Raw genomic sequence first — 18,917 nt, 5'->3', positions numbered from 1 at the left:
GCATCATAATTTTTATTCAAGAAAATGTTCTGACAACATTTTAATTATATGTCTTCAAAAATTACATTTTTTACTCTAGTAAGTAGATGTTTTTAGTAATCTAGGCAATTTATTTCTGAATTTATACCAATGTTTGATTGTCATGGTACAAAACATATGACACCTTTTGGCTTTCACTGGAGTTGAAAGGCATTATAATCTTTACCATAAATACCCATGACTATTTTGGGAAGACATTTAAAACCCAAAACAAACTTTTAAAAGCATTTGCCACATTTTCCCATGCCTATTTCATAAATTGCAACTTTTTGTTTTTACAATTTCTGGTATTTTTTAAGACCCATTTCCCATTGTACTAGGATACAGCAGTCCACAGTAGAGTGCTACTCTCCTTGAAATCAAATCTGTCTTCCACTTCCAGATTATTCAATTTATGTTAGGACAAATCTTGACAAGATCAACCTATTATCCATCAAATAATTTTAAAACAATGTGTAATCTTGTTTAATTGTCTGCATTCTCTCCCCAGTTCAGCTGTATTTGAATTACTAAACACTTTATCATCAAACTGTACCTAGTCTAACTTATTTTTCTTTTGCTATCAGTTTTACAAGCATTTTAAAATTCTAATATTCATCTCTAGTGGTGTTTAAAACAAGGTTCTCTTATTCAAGTTTCAATATAAACGTTTTTGGATTATTTGGGTGCTAGTTTCTTGCTTGGTTATCTGTTGGTTTTTTTTTTTTTTTAAGTTGATTTGTAATTTCCAAAGAGTTATGCATACAGCAATAAAATGATTAATATGCCTCCCTTATCTTTTCTGAATTGTAAGCAAGGGGAAGGTTTTCGATGGTAAAACCAAAGTTATCAAATCTAGTTATTATTATCATCCTGTATTGGAAGAGAGATAATTCTTTTATTTTCACAACGTTAAAATACATTTTCATTCTCCATTTCCTAGCTGTCTTTTTTTAAATGTGTACTGAGGAACCTACTCTCTGGACCACTAATTACAGATGCTAGAGCCCAGTCTTGACCAGGTGGTTAGCCCCACAAATGAGCAGATGATAAAAAGCTGCATTTTTAGTTTTTATTTGATGCTTGTAGCATCTTTATACTTTTACCTTTCTTTCTTTCATACTCTGCATTTTTATTTTTGCATACACCAGCATTTTATTTCTTTTAAAGTGACTTTTCTTTTTTGACTTTTAAATCATACCCTTTCATCTTTACTGAGATGCATCTCCTTTTGTTCTCCAATGCCACTTCCAGACTATTATCAACTTCATCGTGCACAAAATCTTACCTCTTTCAGACTCGTATGATCCTTTCCCTCTCTCCTCTTCATAATGTCTCCACTTTTAATGAAGCCTCAATGTCCTGGCCTAAAGTCTTTTGTGACTTTATCAACTTCTGAAAGTGTTCATAGTAACTTAAACATCCACATGGATGAACCACCCAAGACCCAGATTCTCATTCTAAACCTCCATTTCCCCTCTCCACTCAGCTGCCATTTCCTTGTCATAACCTGGCATATTGGTACCTGGAATGCCTCAGTTTCTGCCTCTACAGGCTCTGACCATTTCCCTCTCATCCCTGCAGCTCATGGGCTCATGCTGTTGTCATTTCTCCACTTTATCAAAGCTTCAGTGTCTTGACTCTCACCACTTTCTCACTGTCAGCTTCACCTCTCTGTCTAATCTAGCTTCATGAGTATAACTGGAGTCACTTCTTTGTGAATGCCTTCAACCTACTTTCCCTGCTCTCTGCCTCTCGTCCCAGACCTTTCGCCCTCAATCTCCGTCTCCACACAAACAGCCAAACAAATTATCCAAGTGAGCTGACTTTTTAAATATTAAACACTCAATCTCAAATCTCAGCATAACATCAGATACTTCCCTGAAATCCTATCTGCTTCTCTTATAGATGTCCCATCTCATCATACTAGATTGTTACTCTGCGTCTTCTTTGTCCTCAAACCTCCCATACCCCCTCTTCCCTTCTCATTCTTTGTTGATGACCTAATCCTATTGTTCATTGAGAAATCAAAAGTCATCCATTTCAAATGCATTCATCTTCCTCTGCAAAACCTCCATATCCACCGGTACTTGCACCCATCTCCTCCCTCCCATGGGCTTATTCCACGGATTTGTGATCTACTCATATGAAAACACAGTCCTCCAGTTCTGCTCAAATCAAGGACTTTGCTCCTTCCCTAATAGTACCTTTCCTATTCTTTTTCCTCTCTCTCTCTTTCTGTTTCCTCTCCTTCTTTCTCTTCTCTCTTTTTATCTTCTCTCTCTTTCCTCTCTCATTCTCCCATCTTTTTTCTCTCTCATTCTCCCATCTTTTTTCTCTCTCCACTCTCTCTTTTTATCTCCTCTCTCTCATTCTCTTCCTGTCTCCTCTGTCTACTCTCTCTCTCTCCTCTCTTCCTTCCTTTCCTTCCTCTCAGTAGAACATTTTCATCTGCACCCCTCCTTGCAGCTAATGCCTCATTTGTTTGCTTGCTTCATCAAGCTTCTTGAGGTTCATGTACACATGCTGTCTTTTCTTTTCCATGTCCCATCAGACTTCAAAGTCCTCCCATCAGATTGTCATAATGGTCCTTATCAAGCTTGTCTAAGATCTACGCATTGCAAGCACAAGGCCCACTTTTCTGTTCTCCCTCTTCCTTAACCTCTGGGAAAAATCTTTAAAAAGTAACCCTTCTTTCATCCTTGAAACGCTCTTGTGTCTTGGCTTGTGTAACACCGTTCTCTCCTGATATCCCCTGTATTTCATCAGCCAGTCTTGCTCATTCTATTTCCCTTGTTTCTCATTTATCCAATCCAAAGTTTGGTCCCAAGCTCTCTTCTCTTAACATTTTACACTGATTCTGTGAGACCTCATCAAGACCCCTTTTTAAAGGTTCAAAATTAAACTTATGATTTTACCTCCAGAGTTTCCCCATTCCAATAAATATTATCCCATCTACCCCTTACTCAAGCCAGAAACTAAGGACTCCTTGATCTCATTCTTTCTCTCACTACCCAAATTTTATCCATTAGGAAGTTCTGTTTATTTTATAACCAATATATATATTAAGCCATTTAATAGTTTGTATTAGCAAATTACCACACTGCTATAAAGATACTACCTGATACGGGTAATTTTGAAAAGAAAGAGGTTTAATTGACTCACAGTTCTGCATGGTGGGAGGCCTCAGGAAACTTACAATCATGGCAGAAGGCGAAGGGGAAGCAAGGACCTTCACATGCCAGCAGGAGAGAGAATTACAAGCAGGGGAAATGCTGATGCTAATAACACCATCAGATGTCATTAAAACTCACTCACTATCATGAGAACAGCATGGGGGAAACTGCCCCCATGATCCAATCACTTCCCTCCCTTGACACATGGGGATTATAATCCAAGATGAGATTTGGGTGGGGACACAGAGCCAAACCATTTAATAGTTTTAATCCTTATGTGTCACCATCATACTGGCAACTGCCTCCTAGGTAGTCTCTCTGCTTCCACATCAGCCTTCTTCAAACAATTTTGTATAGATGAACCTATGTGACCTTTTAAAATATTAATCAGGTTGAGTCAACCCCCCTATTTTTTTTAATTATACTTTAAGTTCTAGGGTACATGTGCACAACGTGAAGGATTATTACATATGTATACGTGTGCCACGTTGGTGTGCTGTACCCACCAACTCATCATTTACATTAGGTATATCTCCTCATGCTATCCCTCCCCCCTCCCCCACCCCACAACAGGCCCCAGCATGTGATGTTTCCCTTCCTGTGTCCAAGTGTTCTCATTGTTCAATTCCCACCTATGAGTGAGAACATGTGGTGTTTGGTTTTCTGTCCTTGTGAAAGTTTGCTCAGAATTATGGTTTCCAGCTTCATCCATGTCCCTTCAAAGGACATGAACTCATTCTTTTTTATGGCTGCATAGTATTCCATAGTGTATATGTGCCACATTTTCTTAATCCAGTCTATCACTAATGGACATTTGGGTTGGTTCCAAGTCTTCGCTATTGTGAATAGTGCCGCAATAAACATATGCATACATGTGTCTTTATAGCAGCATGATTTATAGTCCTTTGGGTATATACCCAGTAATGAGATGACTGGGTCAAATGGTATTTCTAGTTCTAGATCCTTGAGGAATCGCCACACTGTCTTCCACAATGGTTGAACCAGTTTACAGTCCCACCAACAGTGTAAAAGTGTTCCTATTTCTCCACATCCTCTCCAGCACCTGTTGTTTCCTGACTTTTTAATGATCGCCATTCTAACTGGTGTGAGATGGTATCTCATTGTGGTTTTGATTTGCATTTCTCTGATGGCCAGTGATGATGAGCATTTTTTCAAGTGTCTAGTCAACCCCCCTATTTTTAAAATTTCAATGGATTTCCAGTGAATGTCCCAGAAAAGCCTGCAGGGAGCTGTCTTATGTAGCATTGGTCCACAGTGGATGACGTTAATTTGCACTGTGATTGATGTAATGGAAAAGTTGAAAAGAAATTAATTAAGGAAACATTTTGGCTTTTGCAAATAGTACTCACTCTGCATGAAACATTCTCCTCCTTACTTTTATATAGCAGCATCCTTTCATCCTTCATGTAGCAATTTAAATATTATTTCCTCATATATTCTTTCCTTCGCCAATGTTTTCACGTATTCATTCATTTACTCTACGGATATTTATTGAATTCCAAATAGTTACACCAAGCAGTGGTGACATGACAGTGAAAGATAAAGTTCTTCTCCTCATGGAGTTTATGATCAAGATAGAATGGAGATGAGGGAAGTCTGATAGTAAAGAAATAAACAAGTACATATATGATATGTTAGATGACAGTAAATGATCAAGGGAAAAATAAAGTGGGATAATTCAGGAGAGGAATTGCAGGGCAGGAGGGATGTACTTTTATATAGAGTAATTGAGGCAGGGTTCTATTAGAAAAGTAATATTTGAACAGAGATTTAAAGAACATTAAGGAGCAAGCCATGTGGCTATCTGGGTACAGGACATTTCAGACAGAGGGATATTCATGCAAGAGCAAGATCTCTGTGTGTGGAGAGATTAAAAGAAGGAAAGCAGCAGGAGGTAGGATCCCAGAGGAAAAGATTGAGATTGAGCTTGGCTTTGCAGGCCATCCTAACAAATTTATTCTGAATGTAATGGAGAGCTACTGGGGAGTTGGGGCTGAGGAGTGCTTTGTTCAGGTTTGGGGTTGTTTATTTGTTCGTTTGTTTGTTTTGAGATGGGCTCTTGATCTGTCATCCAGGCTGGAGTGCAGTAGCATGATCATGACTCACTGCAGCCTCAACATTCTGAACTCAAAAGATCCTTCCACCTCAGCCTCTAGAATACCTGGGACTACAGGCATGAGCCACCATGCCCTCCCAATTTTTGTATTTTTGGTAGAGACAGAGTTTTGTAATGTTGTCCAGGCTAGTTTCGAACTCCTGGGATCAAGCAATCCTCCTGCTTTGCCCTCCCAAAGTGCTGAGATTATAGGCATGAGTCACTGTGCCCAGCCTGGATTTGTATTTTTAAAGGAACATTTTACCTACAGGGTTGACACTTTGGGAAGGAAGTCACAAAAATCAAGAGGATATGTTAAAGAGCTACTGCGATAATCCAAGTGAGTGAGTGATCCAACCACAGCAGGTAGCAAAACAAGTGACAAAAACAAAACAAAAGCCCTGGACAGATCAATTACAGAAAAAAAAGTAGCGAAAAAGGTCACTGAGCAACAGATTAAATTTAAATCTCACTATGAATTGCCTTGAAAAAACTCAAACATAATAAGTACAAATGGAGAATGTTAGGTTGGTCTAACAGTTTAGAAATGATGCCAGTTTCTAGTCATCTGCTTGGCTATTGAGTTCAAATAAGACAAATTCCGGCTGACCCTGAGAGAATTGCTTTTCCTAGTTTTACAAAGGAAGCCGAGCAACTTGGTATATCCCAGTCTGCGCCTGTTTCTCAGTCATACCTCTTCTTTCTTTAGCTCTTATATAAAACTTAGAAGGAAGAATTTCTGCCTCCAGAACTTTCTCTAAACTGCTCAGAATATCAGGCTCTGATTCTTATCAAAGTTTGCATCTGATTGGACCCAGAATATAATTTGTCACATGTTTTCAAAGAAAAATATTTTGATCCATTCAATTTATTAACTGTGTGTCTCAAAGCATATGCCAGTTTCAGCTTAATGAATTATAGACATGTGATTCTCAGCTTGTTTTGATCACTGCCTTATATTGGGATCACCCAAATGCAAACTCTGAGACAGGATTACAGAGCAATTTTGGAAGGAGGTAAAGGAACCACTGGTAGGTGACAGGGAGATGAAACATGCAAGGGAAAGCTACCAATAAATTTTACCTATCAAGCCAGTTACAACCATGGGCAATCGAAGCTTAGTCCTCCTGGGGAAAACACTGGGGGCCACTGTAGTACATGCCCTGTGGTTAAGCCATCGGATAAATAAGGGAGGGCCACTTCTGGAAATAGTTAATTCCCTGCATCTGCTGCACAGGTGGGCAAAGAGGCTTTGGCATCAGTGAAGTGAAAAAATGCAGGAGCTGGCCCTTTGGGTGGGTGGGCACTGAAATGATAGGAGAAAAATATGGAGAAAGCCTTGTCAAGGTCTGTTAACAGCTATTGGGATATTGCGGCACTCTGGTAATAGATGCCATGAGAAACCTCAGAATTTGCTGACATGACAGGCCTTTCTTGAACATTTCCCTGTAAATAAGAATGGGTCAGATGCTACCATATTAATAGATTAGGTAACAATACCCAACGGTGTAAAATAGAAAAATCTTCAGGTCCCCTGTGTCATTAACTTTCATATCATTTATGTTAATTAGATGCTTGCCCCCCATAGAGTGCTTACACATATAACCATTTTTCTACAATACATGACTTGGCTTTACCATTACAAACTTAGGAATGGACTGAATAATTAGTTTTGATATCTACTGCCAGAAGGAAAGGCTATGAATTCATCAAAGTTATCATTTTTTGTAAACATAACCCCAACATTTTAATAAGTTGTTACTAATAACATCATACCAATTTACCCACTCTCTGAGACATGTTCTTGCACCTAGCTTATTTTAAAAGGCACAACAGACCAGGCACTGTGGCTCACGACTGTAATCCCAGCACTTTAGGAGGCCAAGGCAAGCAGATCATTTGAAGTTAGGAGTGCAAGACCAGCCTGGCCAACGTAGTGAAACCCCGTCTGTACTAAAAATACAAAAATTAGCTGGGCATGGTGGTGGGCACCTGTAGTCCCAGCTACTTGGGAGGCTGAGGCAGGAGAATCGCTTGAACCCGGGAGGCGGAGGTTGCAGGGAGTCGTGATCATGCCATTGCACTCTGACCTGGGCGACAAGAGCAAAACTCCATTTTTTTGATGTTGTTATTGTTTTTTGTTTTGTTTCGTTTTTAAGGCACAACAAAAAAAATTACATTATATTGCCATTAGTTGGGTATGAAAATAATTAAATAACAAATGTTGAATTAATGTGTGATGCACAGAAGTCAGCACAGCAGCAAACAGAAACTTGTTCAGCACATGAATAAATGTAGTTCTTTATACTCACATGGTTCTAAAACCCATCTTTGCATTGACAGTCTATAAGAGAACTGACACCCTCGATTACAGCAAATTGCTTATCAAATTCTCACCACTCCAAACAGAACTACTTTTTCCAAATTGCTCATTGGTGTGATAGCACCTCTTTGAATGACAATATGACTACATTTTGTGAGATTGTAAAATGTGTCTCAGCCAATTATCTTACATGCATTTTAGGAAAAGATGAGCTATGTAAAAATTTAGACTTAACTAATTTTTAGTTAGAGCTGTAGGATAAAGAAAAAATGGTTTATTTTTACATAAACATTTTTCAAAGATTTGAAAAATAGAGTCCAAAAAAGGGATTCTAAAGTTGGGACAAGAATGTATCTTTCTTCACATTAAAAAAAAAAAAAAATCATAGTAGCAGTAGAAATGTACTCCCAGAACTCTGTGAGATTGATAAATTTAAAAAAAGTATAAAAGATCACCTGATAGATGAAATCAAACGTATGGAAAGATTCTGAACCTGCTGAACTCAAGAACAAGTGTTGTTCTCTGGCAGGATAAATGTAATTTTTCCTTCTCCTAGAGCAAAAATGTTTTATCAAATATTCCTGCAGTTTAGGCGAAGGGCGTGTCAAAATATCTATTCATCTTTGCTCTCTGTTCATGACCAGTGAATAATTTTTGGACTGCTACCTTGATTGCTAGGGCAAGCAGAGCAAGCAGAGGGCATCCTTTGCAGAGAGGATATGAACTTCAAAGTTATTGCCCATGAAAAGAGCTATTACTCACTGCAAATTAATAAATTCATATTTTGCTTTATACATCATCTTCTATAAACTTGACTGTTGAGAATTCATCACCAAGAAAACTAATCTGCTTTCAGTATAAAGACAAAAATAAACACGAGACTGGAAAACTGGAATATAAGACTTGCAGTTGGGAAACTCAAGACAAGTGACATAATTAATAGGTTTTATTATTAATGGAACTCAATCCTCCTTAGAAAAATCCTGGAAGCCTTCTGGTTGGTCTTCTTTTACCAACACTTTTATCAAAAGCCTAAAAGCCTTCCTTTTACAACATTATGGTTTGTGAAGTAAGGATAATGAATTCTTTTTTAAGATGAATAATATATTTAATAGTCATGAAAGTCAAAATAAAACTTAAAAATCAATATAATATCAAATTTCAAATACAGGGAGACAATTATCACAAATTATGCATTATGAACCAGAGTAGCAAACAAAAAAAGGAAAATCATATTTAATGACTATCACTAAATATTAGATATTAATATGTGGAAAAAATCAAGTCAGATCTATACCCCATACTATAGGTTTTAGTAAACAGGTAAAATATGTAAACACTCACTAGAAATTCTGAAAAGTGGAACACACTAAAAGAGAAGAAATTATGTGCTATTTTCTTTACATAAAAGTATCTAATTTAATCTCCCAAAATTCACTAGGGAGCGAAATAAGGAAATTGTAATTTAGAGAGCTAAGTTGTAGAAAAAAAACCAAGTTAATTGTTTTGGAATTTGGAGCAGATCTAAATTTGTATACGTTTTAATATGCCTCAGTGACATAGTACATTTACTTTAATTATAAATAGGGATATAATTAGATAACTATTGACAAACTAGAAGCCATAATTAGGAATAAATAAGCTAAAAATATATATATTTTAGCTTCTACAAAGAGGAAACTGCCAAAGATGATAAAAATGAAGACATTGAGAATGTGCAGTAAATGATATCAGAGTCAAGACATTCTTACTTTACTCAGCTCTGTGAAACCAACAAATAATAAATAATATAAAAATGGAAAATAACCCATCTTCACAAAGAGCCTAAAAATGGTTATTAACCCCTCTGCCCAAAAACACACACAACACAAATAATGTCTACTAAATACAGTAAAATTTGTATCCAAATTACTAACATTTAGAACTAGTTAATTTTCCTTCAGCTCTCTTTCAGAGTTGCTATTGTCTGAATGTTCATGTCCTCTCAAAATTAATACGTTGGATTCCTAATCCCCAAGGTGATGGTATTAGGAGTTGGGACCTTTGAGAAGTGATTAGCTCATGAAGGTGGAGCCCTCATTAATGTTATTAATGTCTATATAAAGTAAGCTTGCTTCATCACATTACCTGACTTCAAATTATACTATAAGGCTACAGCAACCAAAACAGCATGGGTCTGGTACAGAAATAGATACATAGATCAATGGAAAAGAACAGAGAACTCAGAAATAAAGCCATACACCTACAGCCATCTGCTCTTTGACAAAGCTGACAAAAATAAGCAATGGGGAAAGAATTTTCTATTCAATAAATGATGCTGAGGTAGCTGGCTAGCCATATGCAGATGAATGAAACTGGACCCCTATCTTTCATCATATACAAAAATCAACTCAAGATGGATTAAAGATTTAAATGTAAGACTTCAAACTATAAGAACACTAGAAGAAAACCTAGCAAATGCCATTCTGGACATCGGGCTTGGCAAAAAATTTATGGCTAAGCCTTCAAAAGCAATTGCAGCAAAAACAAAAATTGACAAGTGGAACCTAATTAAACTAAAGAGCTTCTGCATAGTGAAAGAAACTATCAACAGAATAAACAGACAACCTACAGAATGAGAGAAAATATTGGCAAACTATGCATCCAACAATGTCTAATTTTCAGAATCTCTAAGGAACTTAAACAATTGAGCAAGCAAAAACCAAATAACTGCATTAAAAAATGGGCAAAAGACATGAATGGACCCTTCTCAAAAGACGACATACAAGCGACCAACAAACACATTAATAAATGCTCCACATCACTAATCATCAGAGAAATGCAAATCAAAATCACAATGAGATACCATCCCAAACCAGTCAGAATGGCTTTTATTAAAAAGTTTAGAAAAAAAAAAACAAAAACAGTCGCTGGTGAGGCTGCAGGGAAAAGGGAAAGCTTATACGCAGTTGGTGGGAATGTAAATTAGTTCAGCCATTGTGAAAAGCAGTTTGGAGATTTCTCAAAGAATTTAAAACAGAACCTCCATTCAACCCTATAATCTCATTACTGGATATATATCCAAAAGAAAATAACTCATTCTACCAAAAAGACACAACGCACTTGTATGTTCGTCACAGCACTACTCACCGTAGTAAAACACAGAATCAACCTAGGTGCCCATTAATGGTGGACAAAGTGGGATACCTATACACCATGAAATACTACACAGCCCTAAAAAAGAATGAAATTATGTTCTTTGCAGCAACGTGGATGCAGCTGGAGGCGATTATGCTAAGTGAATTAATTCAGGAACAGAAAACCAAATACCACATGTTCTCACTTATAAGTGGGATCTAAACATTGACACTCATAAACATAAAGATGGCAACAGTAGGCACTGGATACTACTAGAGTGGGGAGGGAGGCAAAGGTGCAAGGACTGAAAAACTAACTACTGAGTACTATACTCAGACCTGGATGATGGAATCAACCATACCCCAAAACTTAGCATCACACAATGTACCCATGTAACAACATGTACACCCTAAATCTAAAATTAAAGTTCAAATTATTTTTTAAAAAGAAAATGCAACTTTAAATTACAATGAGATACCACTACGTGCTTAATAGAATGGCTAAAATTAAAAAGTCTGCCATACCAAGTACTGGTGGGCAAGTAAAATAATATCTCAAGTTTGGAAAACAGTTTGACAGTTTCTTAAAATGTTGAACGTGCATCTACACCATGAGCCAGACATTCTACTCCCAGGTATTTACCCAAGAGAAATGAATATATATAAATCTGTACCAAAGATGTGTACACAAATTTTTATAGCAACTCTATTTCGGGTAGCCCCAAGTTGATAACAATGCAAATGTTCATCAACAGATGAACAAATTTAAAAACTTGTACTATACTTATACAATTAAATATTACTTAGCAATAAAAAACAAATGAACTATGGATGCACAAAACTGAGTATGAATTGCAAAATAATTGTGCTCACAAATGTCAAACAAAAAATGAACACACTGTGTAACCCCATACGTAAAAAATAAACTATACTTTAATAAATACATAACATAATATATAATTCCATAAAATGTGAATTAATCTCTAGTGATAGAAAACATATTAGTGTTGCCTGGGTAGGGTAGGAAGGAAGGATTATAAAGTTGCATGGGGAGACTTTTAGGGATAATGGATATGTCCATTATCTTGGTTGTAATGAACCTGGATGGAAAACTCCTAAACAAAATAGTCACAAACTGAATCCAGGAATATATCAAAAATACTAGTGACCAAATTTGTATTTATTACCAACAATGCAACATCAGGTTAACATTAGAAAATCTATCCGTGTAATATACACAGTAGTAGATTGAGAAAAAATATATCATCTTCCCAATATATATGACATGTTTGCTAAAATCCAGCATGTTCTTATGATAAACATTCTTAGCAAATTATGAGCAGGATATTTTCTTAACCTTATACACAATTTCTATAAAATCAATAAAACAAATATAATACCCGATAGTGGAATATTAAAGGTTTTCTCTTTGAAATACAGAAATAACAATGATGTTCACTATCACAGCTTCATTTAACATGGCATTGATGGTTCAAAAAGTAGGAGGGAAAGGTTATAGAGACTGGAAGAAAAAGAAAACTATCATTATTGTCAGATTAAATGATTGCGTAGTCAAAACTCCAAAAGAATCTTTGGAAATATCATTCAAATTTAAAATACGGGTTTAACAAAATTACTGGACACAAAAATCAACTGGTTCAAATCAATTGCATTTCTATCTGCAAGAAAATGTAATTAACAAAATATAACATTTCTACTAGCATCAAATAAATCTCAAGTACCAAACAGTAGGTATTTAAAATGTCTCTGTAAGACCTTGACACTGAAAAATAATTAAACTGTATTAAATAAACCTTAAAAAAGAGATATTTTCTGTTTATGTATTCTAATACTTGAGCCAAAAATGAAATTTGCTAGTTCTTTCCAATTTACTTCAACATATTTTGCAATCCTAATCAAAATCCTAGTTCACTTGTGAAACAGATAGCTGATTTTAAAAAGTACAGGAAATGCAATTATCCAAGAATAGCCAAAACACTTGAATGGAGCAAAGTGGGGGAACTTTCTCTATCAGATATTAAGATTTACTACAAAACTATGCAATTAAAGTGAAATTAGCAATGACATAAGAATAGGCAAATAAGTGAAAGGAAAAAAGGGATAGTATGCAACTTAAAAAGATACACACTTTTATGAACGCTTATTTTTATTTAAAATTTTAATATTTTTAATATCTTTATTGTATATTATGTATTTGACGCACAGATTTTGACTTACGATAGCTGGTCTTATAAGCAGTGCAAAAAACACACTGTTTTCAATGAATGTGCTAGGACATTAAGGTATCCATATAAAAACAAAGATGAAATTGATCCTATACCATTTACAAAAATCATCTCCAGGTAATATAGAGATGTAAACTTGCAAGGCAATATATTATAGGTACATTAAAAGCTATCTTAAACAAGACATAAGAGCATTAACTATAAAAGAAAGAATTGATAAATGAGGACTGAAAATAAGAGTTTCTAGTCATGATAAGAACTCATTAAAAAAATTTAAAAGATGAACCACAGAATGAGTTCAAAATATTTGTAATGCATGTAACCAACAAATAATACATGGATATGCATAACGTAGAGCACTAAAAGTTATTTTTAGCAAAGAGAACACTACAGTTTTAAAAAGAGGAAAACACTTTAACATGAAGATATTAAATGTTTATATTGATATTTAATATTAATAACATTAATTAAATATTAATATTAACAATTAATACTAATAACAAAGGAAAAAATCCAAATGACCAATAGACATATGTAAAGATGCCTAACAGCAATAATCAGAGAAATGCAAATGACATATAATACTCATCCTACAAATTGGCTAAAATTTAAAAGTCTAAGAATGCTTTTGATATTGGTGTTGGTGAGCAAAGAAACTCTCCTTCAACTGCTGATGGGAGCTCAGTTGGTATTCTCTAGCAGGTTAAAAAAATGTTAACTTATGACCCAGAAATTCCACACCTTGATACAACCTAGGGGATTCATGTACATTTGCTGACATAAAGGAGACATGAGGAAGGAAGCAGAGATGATGTGATCGCTGGAAGGAGGACATAAGCCAAAGAATGAAAGCACCCTCTCCAAGCAGGAAATAGCAGGGAGATACATCTATTCCTTAGAACCTCTAGCAGGAACCAACCTTGCCCAAGATTCATTGTGGACTTCAGACCTCCAGAACAGTAAGATAATAAATTTGTGTTGTTTTAAGTCACTAAGTTTGGCATAACGTATTACAAACTTCTGTATTGTAATAAGTTATGACAGATAAACTAATACAGAAAGCAGAATTGTTTATAAAAACCTATCCTGTGCAAAAACATAATCATTATCAATTGCAAAAAAATCCAAACAAATTCAAAAGAAAAAAACAAGTGAATTGTGACACATATGACAGAAGTTCATTTCTCTCGTATACAAAAGTATATGAAAGAACCAGTATTAAAGACATCAGCAGCCCAGTGGAAAACCAGGAAAAAAGAAATAAATATTTCAAATAAAAAGAAATATAAATAACCAATATCTCTCCCCGGCCCCTGGCCCACCCCATGAAGAGATGCTAATCTTATTCACATTAGAAAAATGTTCTTGACTGGGTGCCGTGGCTCACGCCTGTAATCCCAGCACTTTGGGAGGCAGAGGCAGGCAGATCACTTGAAGTCAGGAGTTCAAGACCAGCCTGACCAACATGGTGAAACTCGATCTTTACTAAAAATACAAAAAATTAGCCAGATGTGGTGGCAGGTGCCTGTAATCCCAGCTACTCAAGAGGCTGAGGCAAGAGAATCGCTGGAACCTAGGAGATGGAGGTTGCAGTGAGCCGAGATTGCACCACTGCACTCCAGCCTGTGTGACAGAGGGAGACTCTGTCTCAAAAAAAGAAAAAAGAAAAATGTTCTTGTTTACCTGGTGCCATCTCTCCCTGGGCCACCCACAGGGCCAGGTGATTACCCTGATTCAGTAATTCTTCAACTTCAGCCTGCCGCCCCAGAATTACCTAAAGAGCATGTTAAGAATGAATAATTCTAGATCTCATCCCCAAAGATTCTGATTCACTAAATTTGGGGCCAGGAAATCTGCATTTTCTACATAATGGCCCAAGAAATATATTTCAAAAAATACTGCCTACCTTTCGACCTTCCTATTGCTGGATTTCTTCTTCAGACATCCTGAGCTGACCAGATTCCATAGTCAAGGCTGCAAGATATATAACTAACAGCATCAAAGGTTAATCATGTACATGATACAACTTTGTTATAAGAGGGGCACTGCCAGTGTCACTGAAGAAGTCAGAGTGACATCTAAGTCATTATCACGCTGTAGAATGGCTGCCACTGTAGTCATCGGGAGGCAGGAGGTAAACTAAGATGATATTTCCAAGATAAGTATGTAGCAAGTATGCAATAAGTATGTAAGTAATACACTTTATTTAATATAAAGTTAGAAGCCTTGCTATTCTGTCTCCACTTATTTGGAATATATCCTATATCTGTGAAGTCGCAGAGATAATCAACAAGGCATCTCTGTCAGGATGTAAGTATGATTTTAGGGCATAAACTAACATAATCTTTATGGAAATAACATAACTAGGAAACTGATGTTTAATCTCTATGATTTCTAACACCCACTAAATAACCTGGTTGGCTGGCCCCTTGTTGCCATACATAAATTGCCCTTAATGAGGGGACAGGATGTTTATCTTCAGTGTGGTAGGTGAACAGACATGTATTCACAGCAATTACTCTAGGTCAAAACCTTGACAAGCCTTGTTTACCTTTTGTCCCCTGCTCCCCAGGCCCAGACTAATTGAAAACCCTTTGCTTGTGTCAGCTCTAGAAACAACTTGTGCTGCATTTGACCAACATACTCTAGGACCATAAATATTTTTTAAATTTCCTTCCCCTAACTCCTGCTTTCAAGAAATAGAATTGTCCTTGGATACTTGAATAATATCCAGTAGTAACCCTAGACTAGAATAATTTGATGGAAAAGTTTGCCCTAATGTCATTTCCACAATATCTTTGCCTGTATAAATTACATTTCTGTTTTCAAAGAGAACTTGTATTGGTACATATTGAATTCTTTGCCTTCTGTAGCATTGATTTGAAAAGTACGTGTGTTAAAGCTCTCACTATATTCTACACAGATGTGATGTGGAGAATAAAGGTGTCTTGCTACTTTATACAACATTACAGAAGCATAAGAACAATAATTAAATATCAATAGCATCCCTGAAAGTCAATGTACGGTTTCATCTGAGCAAATGAAATGTCACTGGTTTGACATCAAAAATAAATACTATAAAAAACTTGCTAAAAAATATTCTGCTCATAGAACCAACATTTTAGTAAACTCTAAAGTATGGGAAAGTCTTTTAAAGCTAATAGTGTTAAACCATCAATTATTTTGCCTTTATATACATAGCTAATAATGAAAAGTGGTTTGGTATTTATATAAATACCAAAAGTGGTTTGGTATTTATATAAGACTTTGAAAGAGGAGATGGAATTCTTGCCTATCTTTGGCCCTAATAAACCGTACAGCCTCTCTGGACTATCACTATCACATGGGTAGGAGAGAGGGAGGATAGGAGAGATTGGATTATATGATCTCTGTGGTTATCTTTAAGCATTAATGTTTTGTGCTCTGTTTCTATAATGACTGATACTCTTCAAGAGAAACAGAAGTAGCTACTCTTTATCTACACAAGCTCAGAACCATAACCAAGTTTTGTCTTTGAGAATTCCACTGTAAAATCATCCCCTGTGGGAAACAGTAGCTCACACCTGTAATCTCAGCACTTTGGGAGGCCAAGGCAGGAGGATTACTTAAGCCCAAGAGTTTGAGACCAGCCTGGACATTATAGCAAGACCTTGTCTCTACAAAATATTTTAAAAATTAGCCAAGTGTGATGATATGCACGTGTAAACCCAAGTGCTTGAGAGGCTGAGGTGGGAGGATCGCTTGAACTCAGGAGGCAGAGGTTGCCGTGAGCTGTGATCGGACCACTACTGCACTCCAGCCTGGGAAACAGAGCAATACTCTGTCTCCAAAAAAAATTTAAAAGAAAAGATCATTCCCACAAATCTCCAAGGAGTAAATAGAAGTGAAATGATGGGGCTTCAGGTAGTCACTCCTTAGTTATTGAAGAATCTTCTAAATATGCTCATGATTATAATCTGTATTCAAATTCTGGATACCACTGAAATCAGGAGTTTCAAATGGAGAAAGCTAGAGGTACCCACATAAATGATCTAGTACCTATTTCTATTGCTTCCTGTTTCTTTTCTTTAAAACCCATCCTATAAATAGCATTCAAGTAGACAGAAAATCTTATATTTCTGAAGAAATAATCTATAGTGTAAACAAACGGTAGAAATCTTTGTGAAATATCTCCTTCAAACACAACAATAGAGAGGAATGTTGTTTTTCCCTTGTGAAAAGCAATGTCACATAAGGACCTAGTGTTGTTTCATTAATTATCTTAGGCAAGTTAAATTATCTAATTCAACATGACATGAAATAATGCAAAAATAAATTACTTTATCTGTCTTCCAAAAATGCTAAAACTACTTTTCTCAAAAAAGTAAGCAATACTTAGAATATATTCTATTACCAGGGTCAACCTTGTTTCTGAATTACAGTGATGGGATAGTGAAGACAGGAAACAGTCTCCCTTTGAAATTCTCCAACCAACATGTATTATCTATAAATCAGAGAACAGTTAACTGCATTTTCTTTTAAGTTTATTGATGTTGCTGCCAGCCTGCAATTTTTGCATCAGGATATTCCTATAACCTGTGTCAAACCCATACTAACAAAGGAAAAGGGAGACATGAAAAAACGGAAACAATATTCAAAAATATCCAGATCCCACTCTGGGCTTTTTTTCATTAAATTCTCACATTTCCAACTTCAGTTTCTCTTTGATAAATGTTTGTGATGGTGTAAAAGGTGTTCTTCACCCACACTATGTAGTTTGTATCAGTGGTAATACCATGAGAAGTGAGAATGTTATATTGTAGTTACTTTAAAATGATTTTGTAAATATCATATTTTTTGACTGAATAAGGTTTGACTGAATAAGCAAGAAAGAAAATGCCAAAGTATGGAAACAAACATACTGGTACTAGTTAAATAAGAGTTCCTTCATCTTAACTTTGTTATTCAAGAATATCTTTAAAATTGAGAGTGCAGTTCAACTACAAGACATTTTAAAGAGAGAAGCAAGAATCAACTGAATTGAGACGAGCTTCATTATTCTATCTTTCTTCCTATACCATACTTGAGGCCTGATGACTTTCAACAATGGCCTCTGCTAAAAGTATCATTCCTTGAAGTGGGTTCTGTAGTGGACATGTGTGTGTATGTGTTGTCAGTATATGTAATTTTGCTTTTACAACGTTGGCAGTAAGAAGAAGCCTTCTAATTTTATTCAGCATGATGATAGGCCCTAGCGTTTTAATTATTTTTTATGTTGTGAGTAATTTATTATTCATTGGCTATCTTCCCTGTAAATCTTGTCCTAGCTCTGTAAGGTTTTTCTTTGGTGTCCAACAAAGGGTTTCATTGCAATAAGAATCAAGGTGTGTCTAAAATCTTACCCAGAGCCCAAACAATGCCAGTCCTCCAGACCAGCCTGAGAGTTTGGGGTGGGGAAACAGAGTCATTATAGAATATCTTCATCTCTCTGCCCAGAGATCACCAGAGTTATCACCCATGCCCTCCTAAAAGGGTGTCTCGAAGCGTATTTTGCTGTAGAGCAGAATTCGGAACCGAGAAGACAAGGGCTCAAATTGAATCTCACAGGATTTGTATGCAAGAGAAACCCAAAGGAATGGATTGGCTCGTCTTCAGAAACTTTTGCCTTTTGATCATTCTAGTGGTAAGTAGAATTTAAAGAGGTGGGAAGGAAATGCAGCCTCAAGGTCTTGTCTCTATCAGTGATCGGGCTTTCTACATGGGATTTATTCCATTTTTAATCCCCTTCCTACAAACAGAGTTCTAGAAGTCCAGCCTCTGTTAATTTCAAACAACTCTCTGTGCCTTGAGGAACAAAGTGCCATGGAGAAGCAGGGTGAGAATCCGGCTGAATTAAATTTATATGCCCTCAGAGACATAATCTACTTCACTTTAAGTGCTAGG

The 18,917-nt window shown here is 36.1% G+C and overlaps 1 protein-coding gene across 1 annotated transcript in view; it reads left to right on the top strand.

Annotated features, from left to right (window-relative positions):
• The first annotated feature begins 18,392 nt into the window (after positions 1–18,392).
• Positions 18,393–18,917, top strand: part of DSG4 (desmoglein 4) — a 39,766-nt gene continuing 39,241 nt past the window's right edge. The window contains exon 1 of the mRNA XM_005586972.5: positions 18,393–18,657. Within this exon, the coding sequence (XP_005587029.3) occupies positions 18,589–18,657 (69 nt within the window). The 5' untranslated portion in view covers positions 18,393–18,588. The remainder of the gene's footprint in view (positions 18,658–18,917) is intronic.

The sequence above is a fragment of the Macaca fascicularis genome, chromosome 18, assembly GCF_037993035.2.
Source record: "Macaca fascicularis isolate 582-1 chromosome 18, T2T-MFA8v1.1".
In the NCBI taxonomy this organism is placed as follows: Eukaryota; Metazoa; Chordata; class Mammalia; order Primates; family Cercopithecidae; genus Macaca; species Macaca fascicularis.
Note: the sequence above shows the minus strand (reverse complement) of the source record. Positions and strands in the feature narration are given on the sequence as shown.